Below are 17,424 nucleotides of genomic sequence, written 5' to 3'. Positions count from 1 at the left end.
AAATGTCAGTGTTAAGCTTCCAGGCACATTAATGAGTGTTTCTCTCTGGTTCTTCCTTTGGTTTTAGCTCGGCTTCGGATCTTTCTTAGGAATTATTGGCATCAACTTGGTGGAGAATAGAAGGCAAATGGTAAGAAAGTACGTTGCTTCTTTCAAACGTGGGGTGGTGGGGAGCATGAGCCCCTCGTCAGGGGACGGTACAGCTGCGCTGGGGCTCTGAGAAGAGGCAGCCCCGCCTCCCCAGCACATTGGTGTCTACGGACCAGCTCTGAGGTTCCCGGGCTGTGGCCTGCACAGTCCTGGATACAGGGTCCAGCGAGTGCCATTCACACCTTAGTCTAAGTGAGCATGGCCCTGGGTTGCTGGTGTGCAACCACCAACGGTGAGGCCTGGGAAGCTCAGAGAATGCATGAGGTTTGGGATGGGGGTGGCAAATTAAATTAAGTCCTAGTGTCTAAAGTTCAGGCAAAAACATGTGCATAAGCCTCTCTTCCTTTTGAACCAATGGCTCTAGAGTCTTGTTTTTCGTCTGAGTTTGGTTAATGTTTATCTTGCCCAGACTAAGAGGAGAGGCAAAGACATAAAACCAGGAGGGAGCCCCCGGTTCACACAGCAGCAATGCAGAGTGAAATCTAGACACTGCCTGTCCGTGACGTTCGTGGCTGTATGCGCGGCAACAGCGATCAGGTTCAGCTGGAAGTCTGTTTTGTTGATGCACTGTTTTCGGGACTGTAACTTTAAAAACAAATACTGGCTAATTTTGTCAGTTCACGGTGGCAGCCAGGGTTGAATTTTAAGAGCAGGGTTTAGAGGGGAGGTGGTTGGGCCATTTCTGCCTCATCTCCCAGTTGTTGCCTCAGAGCAGGCTGGAGTTCTCGCCCTTCCCTGCACCGGCTCTCATGTTACTGTATCATCCAGTGTGCAAATGACCTGTGTCGGGCCCCCAACCCCTGCCTGTTCCCAGTTCCCAGGCCGAGAGGGAGGGTGAGATGGCTGGGCCGCGGTGTGTGCCCTCGGAACCCTGTGTGTTAGTCTGTTTTCACGCTGCTGATAAAGACATGCCCAAGACTGGGTAGTTTACAAAAGAAAGAGGTTTAACTGGACTCACAGTTCCACGTGGCTGGGGAAGCCTCACCATCACGGCGGAAGGTAACGAGGAGCAAGTCCTGTCTTATGTGGATGGCAGCAGGCAAAGACAGAGCCTGTGCAGTGAAACTCCCCCTTGTAATAACCATCAGATCTTGTGAGACTTACTATCATGAGAACAGCACGGGAAAGACCTGCCCCCATGATTCAATTGCCTCTCACCAGGTCCCTCCCACAACATAAGGATTCAAGATGAGATTTGGGTGAGGACACAGCCAAACCATATCACCCTGCATGGGACCCAGCAAACTCCCACTGCTGCCCAGGAAACTGATCCTTGGGCAGATGGAGCCTGATCGTGTGAGGGTGAGAGGTCCCTGGAGGGTTGGAGGGTGGCTGCAAAGACACTGGGATTCTGGTAGAGCAGAGTGTTCTGCTCTGCATATTAGACACAGCGTGCACTGCAGGGTGAAGTGCCGTTCTTGGCTAGCAGTTGCAAAGAGGTGGAGAGATGGGCCCGGCATTTCCTCTCCCACCCACCCCCTGTTGTTGGCTCCTGAGGGTGGGCGTCACAGCTGACCAGGGTGGGCAAAGGCCTCACACACACCAGTCTGCAGAATGGTGTTGGAAACAGGCCACCTTTGGGAGCCAGCATGCCCCATGATGGTCTCTAGACAGCATCTCTTCAGAGTCTGAGGCTGCTTGGTGCCTGCAGGGAGTTGGGTGGGCCTGAGGATGGAAGGCCTGCTGAAGGCTTTTCCCTAAGATTTCCCCAAAGACGCAGAAGCTGGGTGTGAAGCTGGGCTCTGGCGATGCACAGGATGGGTGGACAGTGTGGGTCTGTTTTTCTTTCCTTTTAAAATAATGGCTTTAATGGGATATAGTCCACATTCCATATAACTCACCCATTTAAAGCACACAATTCAATGGTTTTTAGTGTGTTCGCAGATATGTGAACCATCAGCACAGTCAGTGTTAAAACATGAATCACCTCAGCAAGAAACCCACACCCTTCTCTTAGCACCCTCCTACCCAGCCTAAGCAACCAGGAATCAATTTCCTGTCTCTGTAGATTCCTACTCTGGGCTTGTGTGTGGAGGGGGTAACGTGTTATGTGCGGTCTCTGTGTCTAGTGTCTGGGCTTGTGTGTGGAGGGAGTAACATGTTATGCGCGGTCTCTGTGTCTGGTGTCTGGGCTTGCGTGTGGAGGGAGTAACGTGTTATACGCGGTCTCTGTGTCTGGTGTCTGGCACTGCGCATTGTGTCTTTAAGCTTCCTCCGAATTTCCTTGCTTTCTATGGCTGAATAATAATCCACTATATGGGCCGGACATGGTTGCTCACGCCTGTAATCCTAGCACTTTGGGAGGCCAAGGTGGGCGGATCACGAGTTCAGGAGTTCAAGACCAGCCTGACCAACATGGTGAAATCCCGTCTCTACTAAAAATACAAAATTAGCCGGGCGTGGTGGCACATGCCTATAATCCCAGCTACTCAAGAGGCTGAGGCAGGAGAATCACTTGAACCTGGGAGGCAGAGGTTGCGGTGAGCCGAGATTGAGCCATTGCACTCCAGCCTGGGTTGACAGAGCAAGACTCTGTCTCAAATAATTATAATAATAACAATGATAATAATGATCCACTGTATGGATGGGCCACACTTATCCATATGCCAGTTGATGGACATTATAGCTGTTTACACCCTTTGGCTGTTGTGAATAATGCTGCTATGAACATTTGTACATAGGTTTCTGTGTGAAAATGCATTTTCATTTCTTTTGGGCATGTACCTAGGAGTGGAATTGCTGGGTCATACAGTAATGCTGTTTAATCATTTGAGGAACTGCCAGACTGTTTTCCAAAGGGGCTGCCCCATATTACATTCCCACAGACAGGCATGAGGGTTCCAGTTTCTCCACTCCCTCACCAGCACTTGTCACTATCTGACTGTTTGATTCTAGCCATCTAATGTGTGTTAAGTGGTATCTCATCGTGGTTTTGATTGCATTTCCCTGATGATTAGTGATGTCGAGCATCTCTTCATGTGCCTATTGGCCATTTGCATATGTTCTTGGAGAAATGTCTGTTCATTTCCTTTGCTCATTTTTACATTGGGCTGCCTTGTCCTGTTGAGTCATCAGAGTCATTTATGTATTGATACAAGTCCCTTCTCAGATATGTGATTTGCAAATATTTCCTCACATTCTGTACATTGCCTTTTCACTTTCTTAATGGTGTCCTTTGAGGCACAAAAGTTTTTAATTTTGATGAACTCTAATTTATTTTTTCTTTTGTTGTTCATGCTTTTGGTGTCATATCTAAGAATGTTTTGCAAATCTAAGGACATGAAGATTTACCCCTAGATTTTTCTAGAAGAGTTTTATAGTTTTAATTCTTCCATCTGGGTCTGTGATCCACTTTGAGTTAACTTTTGTGTATGGTATGAGGTAGGGGTTATTATAATTTTAAGTCTGCCATCTGGTTCCATGATCCACCTTGAGTTAACTTTCTTCATGGTGTGAGGTAGGGACCCATGTTCATGCATTTGTGGACATCCAGTTGTCCAAGCACCATTTGCTGAAAAGACTGTTCTTTTCTCATTGAATGGTCTTGGCACCCTTGTTGAAAATTAATTGGCCATAGATATATGATTTATTTGTGGATTTTTAATTCTATTCTTTTAATCTATATGTCTTTGCTTGTGCTGGTACCACAGTCTTGATTACTGTAGCTTTAGAGTAAGTTTGAAATAACAGCTTATGAGTCTTCCAGCTTTGTTCTTTTTCAGGATTGCTTTGGCAATTCTGAATCCCTTGCAATTCCATATGAATTTTAGAATCAACTGGTCAGTTTCTACAAGGAAGCCAGCTAGGATTCTGGTAGGGATGTGTTGAATCTGTAGCTCAGTGTGGAGAGTGTTAGCATCTTAATGTTAAGTATCCCAATCCATGAACATGGAATGCTTTCCCAGTTATTTAGACCTTCTTTAGTTTTTAAAAACAATGTTTTGTAGTTTTTAGAGTGTAAGTTTTGTATCAAATTTACTTATTCTTCAGTGTTTATCAAATGAAGTACTTACCAAATTAAATTTATTCTTAGGTACTGTATTCTTTTTGAGGCTATTTTGAGTGGAATTGTTTTCTTAATTTAACTTCTGGGTTGTCCATTGCAAGTGTTTAGAAATACAATTGACTTTGTATGTTGATCTAATATCTGCAACCCTGTGGAACTCATTTCTTTGTTCTAGTAGTTCTTTAAAAAATGGATTTCTCAGGATTTTTTATCTACTAGAGCATGTCAAATAGAAACACTTTTGCTTCTTCCCTTCCAATCTGGATGCAGGGGGACCATTTCTATGGCTTTGGTAAAATCACATGGGTACTGGAATGACAGGATAAAGACCCAAGAGTGACGGCCACTGCCAGAACCGTGTGGTGTTCACCAGTCCACAGGGTTCCCTCACCTGGGTGAGGAGGGCGCCTGGATGCCCCAGACCAGAGCCTCTGAGGGGTTATCTGTGATGCCTGTGCAAGCTCATTTCTGCCTTTTCAGGAGAGGCATTCTTCTGGGCTGATATTGTATGGTGAACCCCTATTTCACAATCTCACATTAATTTAATACTTGTGGTAGGTGGAACCTGGCTGTCCGTGAGTGCTGTGTGATCCTAGGAAACTTACTGAAGAATTTCAGCCTCAGTTTCTTCATCTGTATGGTGGCTGGGAACATTTGAGCCAATGCACATGAGAATGTCTTGTTCATGACAGGTTTTGAGAAAATAGTGGCCATTGTTATACACTGGTTTTAAGTGCATAGATGTCAGAACATTCAAGTTATTTCAAAAGGCAGCAAGGCAGGCTGTCAATGTCAGCTAGAGAGGGAATGAGTGTATTTCCAGTGCATCCAGATACACATGAACACTTTTTTCTCGATTTATTTTTATTTTACATTTTTACCATAGAAAACTTTAAGCACATACAAGGGTGGAGAAAATCACATAATGAACCCTCTGTGCCCCCCACCCAACTCCATCACTTGTCCTGTTCACCCCCCACCTGCTTCTTCTCTTCCCATGTTGTTTAGAAGCAAATGCCAGACATGGCATCATTTCATTTACAAAGATTTCACTCTGTTCACTTAAGGGATGGAATCTGATCATTAGGAATGGCTTCACCATTATCCCTACCCATTATCATGTTAGTCTCCGGTGACATCTGAAGAATGCCCCAAATCACATCAGCTTTAGATATTTTTCCACTGCTGAATGAGTTACTGTTTGCTCCTCACCCAAACAGACATATGAATCATTTATTTCAGGAAGAGCTCTGTAACCTGGCACAGTCCCACAGGTCCCACAGGGATGGGAAAGGGAAGGGCATAAAACAGTGTTAACTGGTGATTCTCCTGTGCCCCACATACGTGCACACGCACAGACACACACATGACACGCTCCACACAGTACAAAACACATGCATGCCACACACCACACACACACAACACAGACTACACACAACACACATGACACACACACCACACAACACACAAATGACACACACCACACAATACACACCACATATACCACACACCACACACACTATACACAACACACACCACACCACACACACCACACATATGACACACACACCACACATATGACACACACACCACACAATACACACCACACACACCACACAGTACACACCACATAAACTACACACACCACACACACCACACATACTATAACACCACACACACCACACATACTACACACACCACACACAGAAGTCTTTGGTCTGGACGGAGCCCGTTTTCTCCATTCCTCTAAGTGCTGGAGGCTGAGGTCTCGGCCACCTTCCTTGCGCCCCACTTAGCTTCTGCTCAGGGCCTCGCTGTCATGGGAGCCCCGTCAGCCTTCCTGGGGCGTCGGGCCCTGCACCTTCTTCTGTGGAAGTGGTTTCTGGGATCCCTGGATGGCAGTGTTGGGCGGCTCTGCGGGTCACCGGTGAGGACACTGTGAGCTGCCCAGGGCAAGAGCCCGTGCCAAGGCCCCACGGCCCCGAGTAGGTCCCACAAGGGCCGGGTGTTCTGGAGGACAGGCATCGAGTGGGCCCCATCCACTTGCCATCCAACCCTGGATCCCACGACCTCACCCACGGCGGGGGAATAACTAAGGGAGTGGAGCACAGGCGGAGCACGGGCACAGGCGGCCACACTTGCTGGGCACCCAGCTCGGGGTTGGTCCTGCCGGGCCCACAGCCTCACCACCGAGGCCTCTTTCCCTGAAGCTCGTGTGGCCCTGATGAGGCCCCAGCTCTCCGTGCCTGTCAGGCACTGGGGGGTGTTTCTCTGAGGCCAGTGGCCCTGCGTCCCCACCCAGGGACCATGGGACCCCTGCGGCCCCACAGGTGGCTTGGGTCAGACTTTCCCAGGTGCACGTGGCCTGTGGCATCAGGAGGTTTCTGTGTGCAGCCACGTGCGGCCTGTGAGCTGAGGCTGAGTCTTCCGGGCCGCCCCTCCTGGACCGTGGCGGGACCTGCCCAGGACACTAGTCCACACCTCCTCCATGCAAACGCCTCAGGCCACACCTGCAGGGGATAGGGTGAAGTTCAAAGAGGACCCCGTCCTGTCCCCCACTCTCTGCTCAAAGAAGCTGCCACCTGAACCCTCCAGAGTTGTGTTAATTTTGGGAGAAGGGTGGGCACTGGCGCAAGGGTGAGCGAGTGGAGAGACTTGGGGGCCGCCAGCCCTGCCTTCTTTTCTGGCTGCCTGGGCATCTGCCACAGGAACTAGGTCTAGTTACAGGAAAATCAACCAGGTCCCAGGTTTTAGGCCCCTGAACTTGGAGGCCTGTGGGATCGTGCACCTGCCACTCAGGGGCCAACTTGGCGGCTCTGGTTTCTTAAACGCGCCTCTCTTCTGCGGGTGGCACCTGCTTCCTGTCGTCCTCCCGACAGCCACGTCGAGCCCAGACAGGCTGGAGCCAGATCCCCACCCTGCTGCTGGCCGAGCTGTGAGCTGCACATGCGACCCCGCCTCAGAGCTGCTGACTCCATCCCACGGCCACAGTGGGGCCCTAGCAGGCCCTCGCCTCAGGATGCCTGCTTTTTTCTGCTGTCTGAGCAGCCTTGCCTCCCTGGGCACGCCTGATTAGCAGGAGCTGGGGTGCAGCCTCCCGGACACGTGGGGCCAAGTGTGACACTCAGAGGGGTCGCTGACCTGGAGCTTCCTGACACAGTGGGCACAGGCGACCTGTTCCCATCTTGGTTTTCCCTTGGTAGTCTCGCATCCTGATGCATGAGCCGGTGGTGCTGACGCCCTGGTGAGCAGGAAAAGCTCCTCCTTGTTCTGTAGCAGAGCCACACCCCATGCTGAGCATCCCTGACGCCCACCTGCAGGTCCCAGGAGCCAACACCTATGGATGCACTGGTTACAGAGGCAGGGATTTGCCTAGGGCCACAGGTGCTTGGGCTGTCTGCTTGTAAAGTGCTCTGTCTGAAACCAACACCTGGAATTTCTATTTTTGCTGCCACAGAAGCTGCATCCACATCTGCTTGTTTGGAAAATCCAACTCATTTTCTGGCTGGGTCCAAATAGCTGCATATGTTTGGACAGGGCCCTGGAATTTCTAATGGAAAGCCACAGCCAGATCTGTTTCTGTGGCCAGTCTGCAGGGAGTTACATGTCACCGGAGCCTCGGCATCTGTTAGAAGATGTGGTGCACTTTGGGGATCTCTGTCTCCCTCTAACTCTCTGTCTCCCTCTCTATCTCTCTGTCTCCCTCTCTATCTCTCTGTCTCTGTCTCCCTCTCTGTCTCTGTCTCCCTCTCTATCTCTCTGCCTCTCTTTACACCCAGCACACCTGGATTTGAACCCAGACCCAGCCTCTTGCCAGCTATGTGACCTGGGCGGGGCCAACAGTGCCTGTCAAGCCTGGTGGAGTGCCTGCCCGTTCCCAGTGCAGGGCTGGACAGTGGCGGAGGCTGCCAGCCCTACCCGCTGACTGTGCACCCCAGACTGCTGTGGGGCCGAGGGGAGGCGCGGTGGCCCCGGCTGTGTCTCTGGGGGCAGCTCCCCCAGCGCTGTGCTGACTCTAGACTCAGCCCAGAAGGCAGGGACTGTGGTATGCTGGATGCACGTGCTTCAGCACCTAGAACAGCTCCCGCCCGGGTCCACCAGGCTTTGCTGAAAGGAGGATGGTCTTGGGAAGGGAATCCCTGGGATCCCCGCACCAGGTCCCTTGTCCTAAGGAGGGGGATGAGCCATCTCTCTAGGTCATGGGGGAAGCGAGGGCAGCGCTTCCTGCCACTGCCTTTGCCCTGTGCAGCCTGGGCGGCCTCAGACGGGGCCTTCCCTGGTGGGTGCTGTGGCTGCCTCCCCGCTGAGTGCCTCCTCCTTGGCTGACCCTGTCATTCACCACCTGAAGCCATTGCTAACAATAACCAATCCGGGTGGTGCTGGGCAGGGCTGCGTGGTCTCGGGGTTTCCTGGACGACTGTGGAACGGTCAGGGCTGGCCAGGGTCACAGAGAGGAGCCCACAGCTGCCTGTGCCAGGGTGGAGGGCCTGAGGGCTGGACAGCACAAGGCTAGCCCTGAGCTTGTCAGGAGACATGGATGGGATGCATTCCTGTAGAGGAAGGCTCGGAACAAGCTGCCCTCTGGCGGGATCAGTGCAGGACAGGCCTGTTCCTGTCTGGCAGAACCGCACAGTATAAAAAGCCGGCTGAACAGGAATTGAGTGATTTTGGGCAGGGGTGGAGATGTGAGGGATGGAAAGGGGATCTTTAGCTTCAATATGTCATCTCCCAGCAAGATGAGAGTCTGAACCTGTGTGTGTAGCTGGGTCTGCGACAAGCAATGGTATCACCTGCTGTAACGATGTGATGATGATCACCTGTGGTGCCATGGCATCTTCTCTTTGGGGCTGAGTCCCGATTTCACCTGCTGTAATGATTGACGGTGATCACCTGTGGTACTGTAGCGTCTTCTCTTTGGGGCTGAGTCCTGATTTCACCTGCTGTAATGATGTGACGATGATCACCTGTGGTACTGTGGCATCTTCTCGTGGCTGAGTCCTGATTTCACCTGCTGTAATGATTGATGGTGATCACCTGTGGTACTGTGGCGTCTTCTCGTGGCTGAGTCTCGATTTCACCTGCTGTAATATGACGGTGATGTACTGTGGCGTCTTCTCTCTGGGGCTGAGTCCCGATTTCACTCAGCTGCCTCACTAACCTGACGTTAGGTTTTTGTTGATCTTTTTCTAGCCTGCAGGGCCTCCACTGACCCATAGAGAAACTGACCCCTAGAGAAACACCCACAAGTGCTCACTCCTGGCCACTGGCTGTAAGAGTTGAAGAAAGAAGAAATACGAAAAGCAGCTCAGTAGTCAAAAACAGGTTTATTCTGGAGAATAAACCCGAGAGGGGCTTCGGGCCGATTTAGGTCTGGAATGTTCTCTCTTACAGACTAAAGGTATTTAAGGGTTTACGGAGGGGAGCTTGTTGCAGGTTCAGAGTGTTTTTGGGTGGAGGGAGTTTTATGGCAGAGTTGGAAGGTTTCGGGTCAGAAGGGAGTTTATCTTGGGGTCGGCATGTTTCTGGTCAAAGGTGTCATTTGTGGTTTATGGTCACGCTGATATTAGACATTAGGTTGATATTTTTTGGGCGGGATTTCGGGGGTTTTTAATCAAGGGGAACTTAAAATGGTGGTGTTTGTCCAAGATGGCGATGTTCCTGCTCTGTCAATCCAGACGCTATAGTTGAAAAGGACGAGGGGTGATGTGTTCTTTCTGGCTACTTCCTGCTGAGAGAGAGTTGTCCTTAGAGGGCACTGAACACAGCGCTGGACTTTTGGGGGCGTAGAGGCAGCGTCTGCTGATACATCTAGGAGTAGAAGAGGTGGATTTGTTCCCGGAAGCACTGTCTGTTTTGGGGGCGTAGAGGGAGCGTCTGCTGATACATCTATTCTTCAGCTTACAGGGCTTTATGCTGGTACATCTCGTCTTCAGCTTACGGGCCTTTAAGAAAGCACAGCTTAGGTTTCAGTGATTTCCAGTTAGAAAAGTGGGGAAAAAGGAAAAATTGAAAACGTTATTTTGGAGACTTGTAGCCAGAAAAATTAGAATTTAATCTAAATTGTAGAAAATAATAACAATTGAAAAACATCAGACAAGACTGGAATTTAACAACAGGTGTGCTATAGTTTTTGAAACAATTTTCTCTCTCCCGTTTTCCATTTTTCTTAAAAGACACATGGTAGGACTGGTTTTATTATACTTGGCTTAATTATTTGTAGACAGTGCAGCAAGAATAATTATTTTTCACATAGGCCTTTTAAATTGTCTTTGATAGAGCTTTGTTTTATAGAAGGAATCTGAGATAAGACTTTTTAAAGCTGAGCCCAGCCATGGAATTTTACCATTAAATACCTATGAGTTGGGTGAATTCCTCTCCTGTTGAGGTCCTGGCCTGTCAGAAAGTGACATTCCTACCCCAGATCAGAACCCCTGTGCAGCGACTGTGTGCCCAGAATAGGAGGCCAGTTTCCAAGGGCTTTCTTGGCTTCATAAGTCAAGTTTGATTCCTTAAAGGGAAGCACACCATTCCAGTCAAAGTCTAGGTAAAATAACCAGTTTCTCCCATTGTGTCCTGTTACAAAAGAAAACAGATTCTTATTGCACTTATGCAAATAACTATATTGCCATAATTTAAGAATTGTCACAAATAGTTTCCAAATTCTGGAGAAAATCAGGTAGAGAGGAACAAATAAGCTCCAAATTTTGCTCATGGGAGTCTACTAAATTGTTAAAAGCTGTCAATAGCTTGAAAGACGTTTCCTTGACTCTGAAAAGCAAAACAAAGGATTAGCAACATTTTAAGCAAAATGTCAAAATGATCACTCCGGTCTCCTGTTGGTTCAGTTCATGTAGTTAATTCCTGTCCTGCTTGACATTAATGAACATTTTAGCTCTTCAAGAGTCCCGAACGTTTTTCCTCTATTTGGATGTCACAATCTTCAAAGTTATCAGAAACCTGCATTCGAGAGCACCTGTTAGAGCTCCATAGCTGATCATCAAACCACCTTCTAAGCAGGACCAAAACGAGACAACAATCGCTATGGATGACAAAATGTTTTAGGGTAGCCACAGTTAAAGACACAATTGACAAGGAAATCTGTTACCTTGTGGCAGACAATAATTTTAACATAACTGATAATTATTACTGATAATGTACACTAAAATATATCAGAATTATAGAAGGTCTCCCATAACTTTGGAACACATACCAATAACATATTTATACAAATGTAGCCCAAAAAAAGCCAAACACCTTTGCATATTGGACAATGCTTCCTGTATAATTTTTATACCAAATAAGCCGAATTTCACCTTTACATTAGTGCACTATTAATGTTAAAGCCAATTCTTAACAAAACTTTATAGACATATTTACCCAATTTTAATGTTTGATCGTAAGGTAAGAGTTTTATAGACCTTTTGTAACTCTTCACAATTTTTGTTAAAGAGCAGGCTAGTACTCTAAGAGAAACCCATTGTGCTTTTATTTTAATGCTTAATTTGCAGAAAACCTGGAGGATACCCCCTTTAACTTTAGCCAGTATGTTTACAAATAGAATTTCCTTTACAATCAACCATTCACGACTTGCTTAAACCTTCATTTTTATTTTATCCAACTTAAAACAACCCTTTAACCTTTTAATCTAAGCAAAAATTCACATTCCCATGCCTCCTTATAATCTTTTTACCAAAAGTATATTTTGCTTTCCTTACACGCCATGCATGCTGTTTCTTCAGTAGTCTTAAATACAGGTAACACTGTTAACTCTTAGAAACCTTCACTTTTGGTGAAAACCTTGGTAAGTTTGGGGTTTTAAATGATGTACTAGGTGTGAGGCCTGGGACTTAGAAGTGCACACAAGGTCTGACTCATTCCAGTGTCAAACTCTATGTGTCCCAGGCCTTACCTAGATACAAAGTGGGCAAGCTGTACAGCTAAGAGTCGTCGTGGCATTTTATAAAGCATTTAGGAGGCCTGATCACCTTTAAATTCTACATCATTTCTTGCATAAATTCCCTTGTATAAATTCTTTTACGACTACGCAGACAAGCTACCACATGCCTTGACGTTCTGACTTGTCCTAAACATCCCTGTCTTCAAACAACCAGTTATTTTACTTTAGGACAAAAATTTACCATACAAGATCCTCTCTTATATAAATTCTCTTTTCTTTAATACCTTTTTGCATAGCTAGGGGGCATGGCTAATTTCTTATGTCCCCAGGCCTTATCTAGAATTTAATGCTCCAAAATAAATTGAACAATTTTTAAGTCAAAGAACCAGTTTATGGTCTAAAAGCATTTAACAAACCTAATATTTGACCTGCATAATTTAGAACAACTGTTTACATTTTTGAAGATTTTTTTTTTACCAATAGTCTTTACAACTTTTTAGTTTTATAACTTTCTTTATATCTCCCTTATTTCCTGGTTTCTTTTACCTTGTTTTATATAAAACCTTTGAATTAGACACAAATTAACCTTTAAAAAGGATACAATTTTTAGAAAGAATGCTTTCCTACAGTATATTTTTATTGGAAAAACCTAAATAATGAAATAGCTGTAGTTTAATATAACTTTAGAATCCAAATTATGACAAGTTTGTTTACAAATATTTGTCCCATTACATTTATGTAATTATTTTAATCACTTGCCTAGATCATTTATGAAAACTGTGATAGTCATTTAAAGTTATGAAACTGCCATTGCACAATTATAACTGAGACAGTGAAAACGATCTGAACTGACTCCATCTTGCTTCTGACCTACCAGATACCGTCTCAGTTACCCTGGGTTCCGTGGGCTCACTGGACGTGGGGCGCAGGATCCGGGCACCCTCAGTCCTCCGTGGTCAGCGCCGGCAGTGATGAGATTTCCTCCTGTGATGGTCGGGGGGCTTCATTATGAGCCCCACCTGAACGGGGAAGATGTCCCCGTTGGGAGCCGTCCATTTTCCAGTGTCCCCAGAGACCACAGGTTGGGCACAGTTTGGTGGGGGCAGGGGTTTAGGACAAGCCTTTGCCCAGTGTCCAGCATTGCCACATCGGAAACAGACTCCCGGAGAGGTGGGGGAGTTTTCTTTCGGGCTATCAGGAGGCTTTTTGTGGAGCTAACTTTTGGACAGCAGAGGTGAGCATCTGGTATTTATACGGAGATGTTTGTCTTTTTGAATTCTTTGTTCCTCATTTGTGTTGTTAAAGACATGGAAGGCTGCATTTAAGAGGTCCCACTGAGATATCTGGGGACTCTCCTCTAATTTTTATAATTTTTTCTGGATATCTTGGTGGATTGGGAAATAAATTGGAGGGGGAGAAAAGTTTGACCTTCTCGGCCGGGCGCGGTGGCTCACGCTTGTAATCCCAGCACTTTGGGAGGCCGAGGCGGGCGGATCACGAGGTCAGGAGATCGAGACCACGGTGAAACCCCGTCTCTACTAAAAAATACAAAAAATTAGCCGGGCACGGTGGCGGGCGCCTGTAGTCCCAGCTACTCGGAGGCTGAGGCAGGAGAATGGCGTGAACCCGGGAGGCAGAGCTTGCAGTGAGCCGAGATTGCGCCACTGCACTCCAGCCCGGGCGACAGAGCGAGACTCTGTCTCAAAAAAAAAAAAAAAAAAAAAAAAAGTTTGACCTTCTCTAGATTCTGGGTCCAAATTGGTATATTTTAGCATCACTTCAGTGAGGTGTGGTAAGAAAAGGGCAGGATTTTCCTGGGGCTCTTGTGTAATTTCTCTGAGTTTTTCATAATTAACTGCCTTATGGGCATTTTTGTCCATGCCTGCGAGGGGACAGGTGATCATGTGGTCTCTGCCTGAAGCCAGTGTCTCCCTGTTGGTAAGTCCAATCTGGATCTCTACGGGGCCTGCATCGTTAGCCACTGTGTTTTATATTAGGGTTTGATTATGGAGTTTATCTGCGTCGGCCTCAGCTGAATGCCATACGCTCCTTTTCATCAGGAGTGAGGGTGGAGGTTAGAATTATATCAATGTCATGCCAAGTTAGATTAAAGGATTGGGCTATGTGCAGGAATTCCCTGTGATAATGAGAGGGATTTTCAGAGAAAGATTCCAGGTGCTGTTGGATCTGTGACAAGTCAGACATGGAGAAAATCAGACATGGAGAAAGGCCCATGAACGCAAGCAGTGCCTTCAACCCCAGCTACTTCCTGGAGAGAGAGAATGGCAGAGGTGGCTTGACTGGCTGGGGTAGTTTCTGAATGGGTGACTGGTGGAGAACGAGGATGGGCGGTGTTTGGGGCTAAAGGCTTGGGGGTAGGAGGGGCCAACAGGGTGGAGGGTTTGGTCTGGTGAGGAGCATATGCAGAGGGTCGAGAGTACAGAGGGGGTTCACCTGCAGGGTCAGAAGGGGTTTCGGAGGAAGGGATTTCAGAGGAAGGGAAGACCTGGGGAGGGTTTTCTTTAAGAAGGATTTCACGAGGGGCACAAACGTGACATAGGGAGGGCCGAAGAAAGCCTGAATATAGGGAACCTCTTGTCATTTGCTGCTCCTGGTTATAAAGTTGTCAAGGTCCCTGAGAATTTGAAAGTCAAAGGTGCTGTTTTCGGGCCATTGGCTGTCATTATGTAGTTTGAATTGGGGCCAGGCCGTGTTACCATAAAAAACTAAACGCTTTGGCTTTAGGCTCCCCTGTAAGCCAAGTTTGGTGAGGCTGTGAAGGAGACAGCCGAGCCGGGAGGGCGTAGGGATGTGGGATTGTTGGGCACCTGTGTGGGCTGGTAAGAGGAGGCCGAGGGTGTCTTTTTTCGTTCTAGGTGTCTCCAGAAGAAAGACAGAGGCCCAGAATCCTGTTTATAAAGAGGACAGTTAACCTGAGAAGAGACTGGGAGTTCCCAGGATGTCCCCCAGCTTAGTCCCACTGGTCCTCTGAGGACCAGGATGGCAGATCTGACTTTCCCGGGTACCATGAGAAAGCCAGGGGAGGGAAGACCTTACCAGTCAGCTGGATTCGTGTCCGGTGTTGGATGTTCCAGTTGGAATTGGCAAAGGGCCTCCCAGACTGGAGCCTCGTGAGGAAGACAGAGAGAGAGAGAGAGAGAGAGGAAGAAGAAGAAGGAGGAGGGAGGAGGAGGAGGAGGGAGGAGGGGGAGGAGAAGAAGGAGGGAGAAAAAGGAGAAGGAGAAAAGGGTTAGAGAGTGAAATGCCCATTGTGAGCAGTTGGAGGTGGATTTCTGAGACCTGAGGATTTTGAGAGCCCACTGGGGAGTAGCCCCAGCCTGAGCCTCGCAGTTCCCTTCGGGTCAGTTGTCCTCCTCATGCAAACTGCTTGGAAAGTAAAGTGAGAGAAAAGACAAGGCAGGTGGCCAGAGGCCCTCGGGATCTAGGAATTAGCCCGGGATAAGCTGCCACTGCCCACTGCTTCCTAGGTTGCAAGAGAGCCTCTGCCCCCAACACCTGTCCTGCGTTTCGGCACCAAATGTGAGTTAAAGAGGAAAGAAACATGAAAAGTGGCTCAACCATCAAAGAGAGGTGTATTTTGGAGAATAAACCCGAGAGGGGCTTCTGGCTGATTTAGATCAGGAGTGTTCTCTCTTATAGACTAAGGGTATTTAAGGGTTTAGGAAGGGGGGAGCTTATTGCAGGAGCAGAATGTTTCTGGGTGGAGGAGAGTTTTATTGCAGGGTTGGAGGTGTCATTTGTGGTTTATGGTCATGTTGACATTAGTCAGTAAGTTGATGTTTCTGGGGCTGGATTTAGGCAGTTTTTAGTCAAGGGGAACTTAAAATGGTGGTGTTTGTCCAAGACGGTGATGCCCCTTCTCTGTCACTGGCAAAGTGCCCAGGTTGAGAGTTGTTTCCTGAAGTTCACTGCCCTGCACACAGGGACTGGCTTTGCCTTCTGGTTTCCACCTGCACTTCTAATACCGTGACAGAGGTTGCCCTCCAGGCGAAACACTGCAGGGCAGAGAGGGAGGCTTGTGGGGTTCCCTCACCCCCAGCTGCGGTTTCTGACTCAGGTGGCCTGGGGTCTCATGTTTGCTCTTCGACCTGCCTCTCCTGCTGTTGTCTTTAGCAAATGCATGAGCAAAAAGAGGTCCTAGACCACTGACAGAGAAATAGACCCACCGGAGGAGAGAGGCTGGAAAGCTGAAAAGTTCAATTAAAGAAACTTCTAGGGCAGCAGAAATTTAGAAATTCAGTCTCCCCAACATGAGCTTTCCCTGCTTTTGAAACCTTTAGGTCATTGGTCAGGGCCAGAAGTAGGAATGGTTGCCGCTGGGCTCGGAGACCCCACTCTGGACGTGACTGTGGGTGCTGGACGTCCCCAGGCCTCCCTATCCTCGTCTCGTTGAAGGGTTGATAGGGTCGCCCTCAGGGGCTCAGGAGAGGCAGGAAAAACACCTGGGATGGTGGCTTGACATACTCAACACATCCCTGTGTCTTCTTGGACACTCCCGGAGCCAGATGCTTCTCGGAGTGTTTTGGATTTTAGGAGGGAACGTGGGGATGGGCCAGACCGTTTGATTCCTCCAGTGGAGTCTGAGGCAGTCTCCCACTTCGTGTTTCCAAAGCAAAGCACATGAACATTCACGCAACGTGGGGTAAATGCAGGCTGTGCGTGGACTTCTTCAGACCAGGGCATGCTTTGCTGTAAAATGAGTTCAAGCATCAAACCGCGAGGGCTCTGGACTTCAGGATTCTAGCCAGAGAACCGTGGGCCACCATCATCACCATCCCCACTGTCATCACAGTCTTTACTGTCCCCACTGTCACCGTTGTCACCATCGTCACCATCCCTACTGTCATCACTGTCATAGCCATCAGCATCCTGTCACTGTCATCACCGTTGTCACCATCCTCCCTGTCATTGCCATCGTCACCTTCCCCACTGTCATCACCATCACTGTTGTCACTGTCATCACCGTCTTCACTGTCATCACCATCTTCACTGTCATCACCGTCATCACCATCTTCACTGTCATCACCATCATCACCATCTTCACTGTCATCACCATCCCCACTGTCATCACTGTCACCAGCACCTTCTCCACTGTTGTCACCATCCCCATCACCGTCACTGTCGTCACCATCATCACCGTCCCCACCGTCTTCACTGTCATTGTCACCATCACCGTCCCCACCGTCTTCACTGTCATTGTCACCATCACCATCCCCACCGTCTTCACTGTCATTGTCACCATCACCGTCCCCACCGTCTTCACTGTCATTGCCGTCATCACCATCACCATCATTGTCACCATCCCCACTGTCATCACCATCGTCACTGTCACCATTGTCACCGTCACCTT

General features: G+C 48.2%; 1 protein-coding gene across 3 annotated transcripts in view; it reads left to right on the top strand.

Moving 5' to 3' along the window:
* Positions 1 to 17,424, top strand: part of TMEM255B (transmembrane protein 255B) — a 51,483-nt gene that overhangs the window by 11,224 nt on the left and 22,835 nt on the right. For all 3 annotated transcript variants that reach the window (XM_055244392.2, XM_055244393.2, XM_055244391.2), the window contains exon 3: positions 68 to 130. In XM_055244392.2, coding sequence (XP_055100367.1) covers positions 68 to 130 — 63 coding nt within the window. The remainder of the gene's footprint in view (positions 1 to 67; positions 131 to 17,424) is intronic.

The sequence above is a fragment of the Symphalangus syndactylus genome, chromosome 15, assembly GCF_028878055.3.
Source record: "Symphalangus syndactylus isolate Jambi chromosome 15, NHGRI_mSymSyn1-v2.1_pri, whole genome shotgun sequence".
Lineage (NCBI taxonomy): Eukaryota > Metazoa > Chordata > Mammalia > Primates > Hylobatidae > Symphalangus > Symphalangus syndactylus.
Note: the sequence above shows the minus strand (reverse complement) of the source record. Positions and strands in the feature narration are given on the sequence as shown.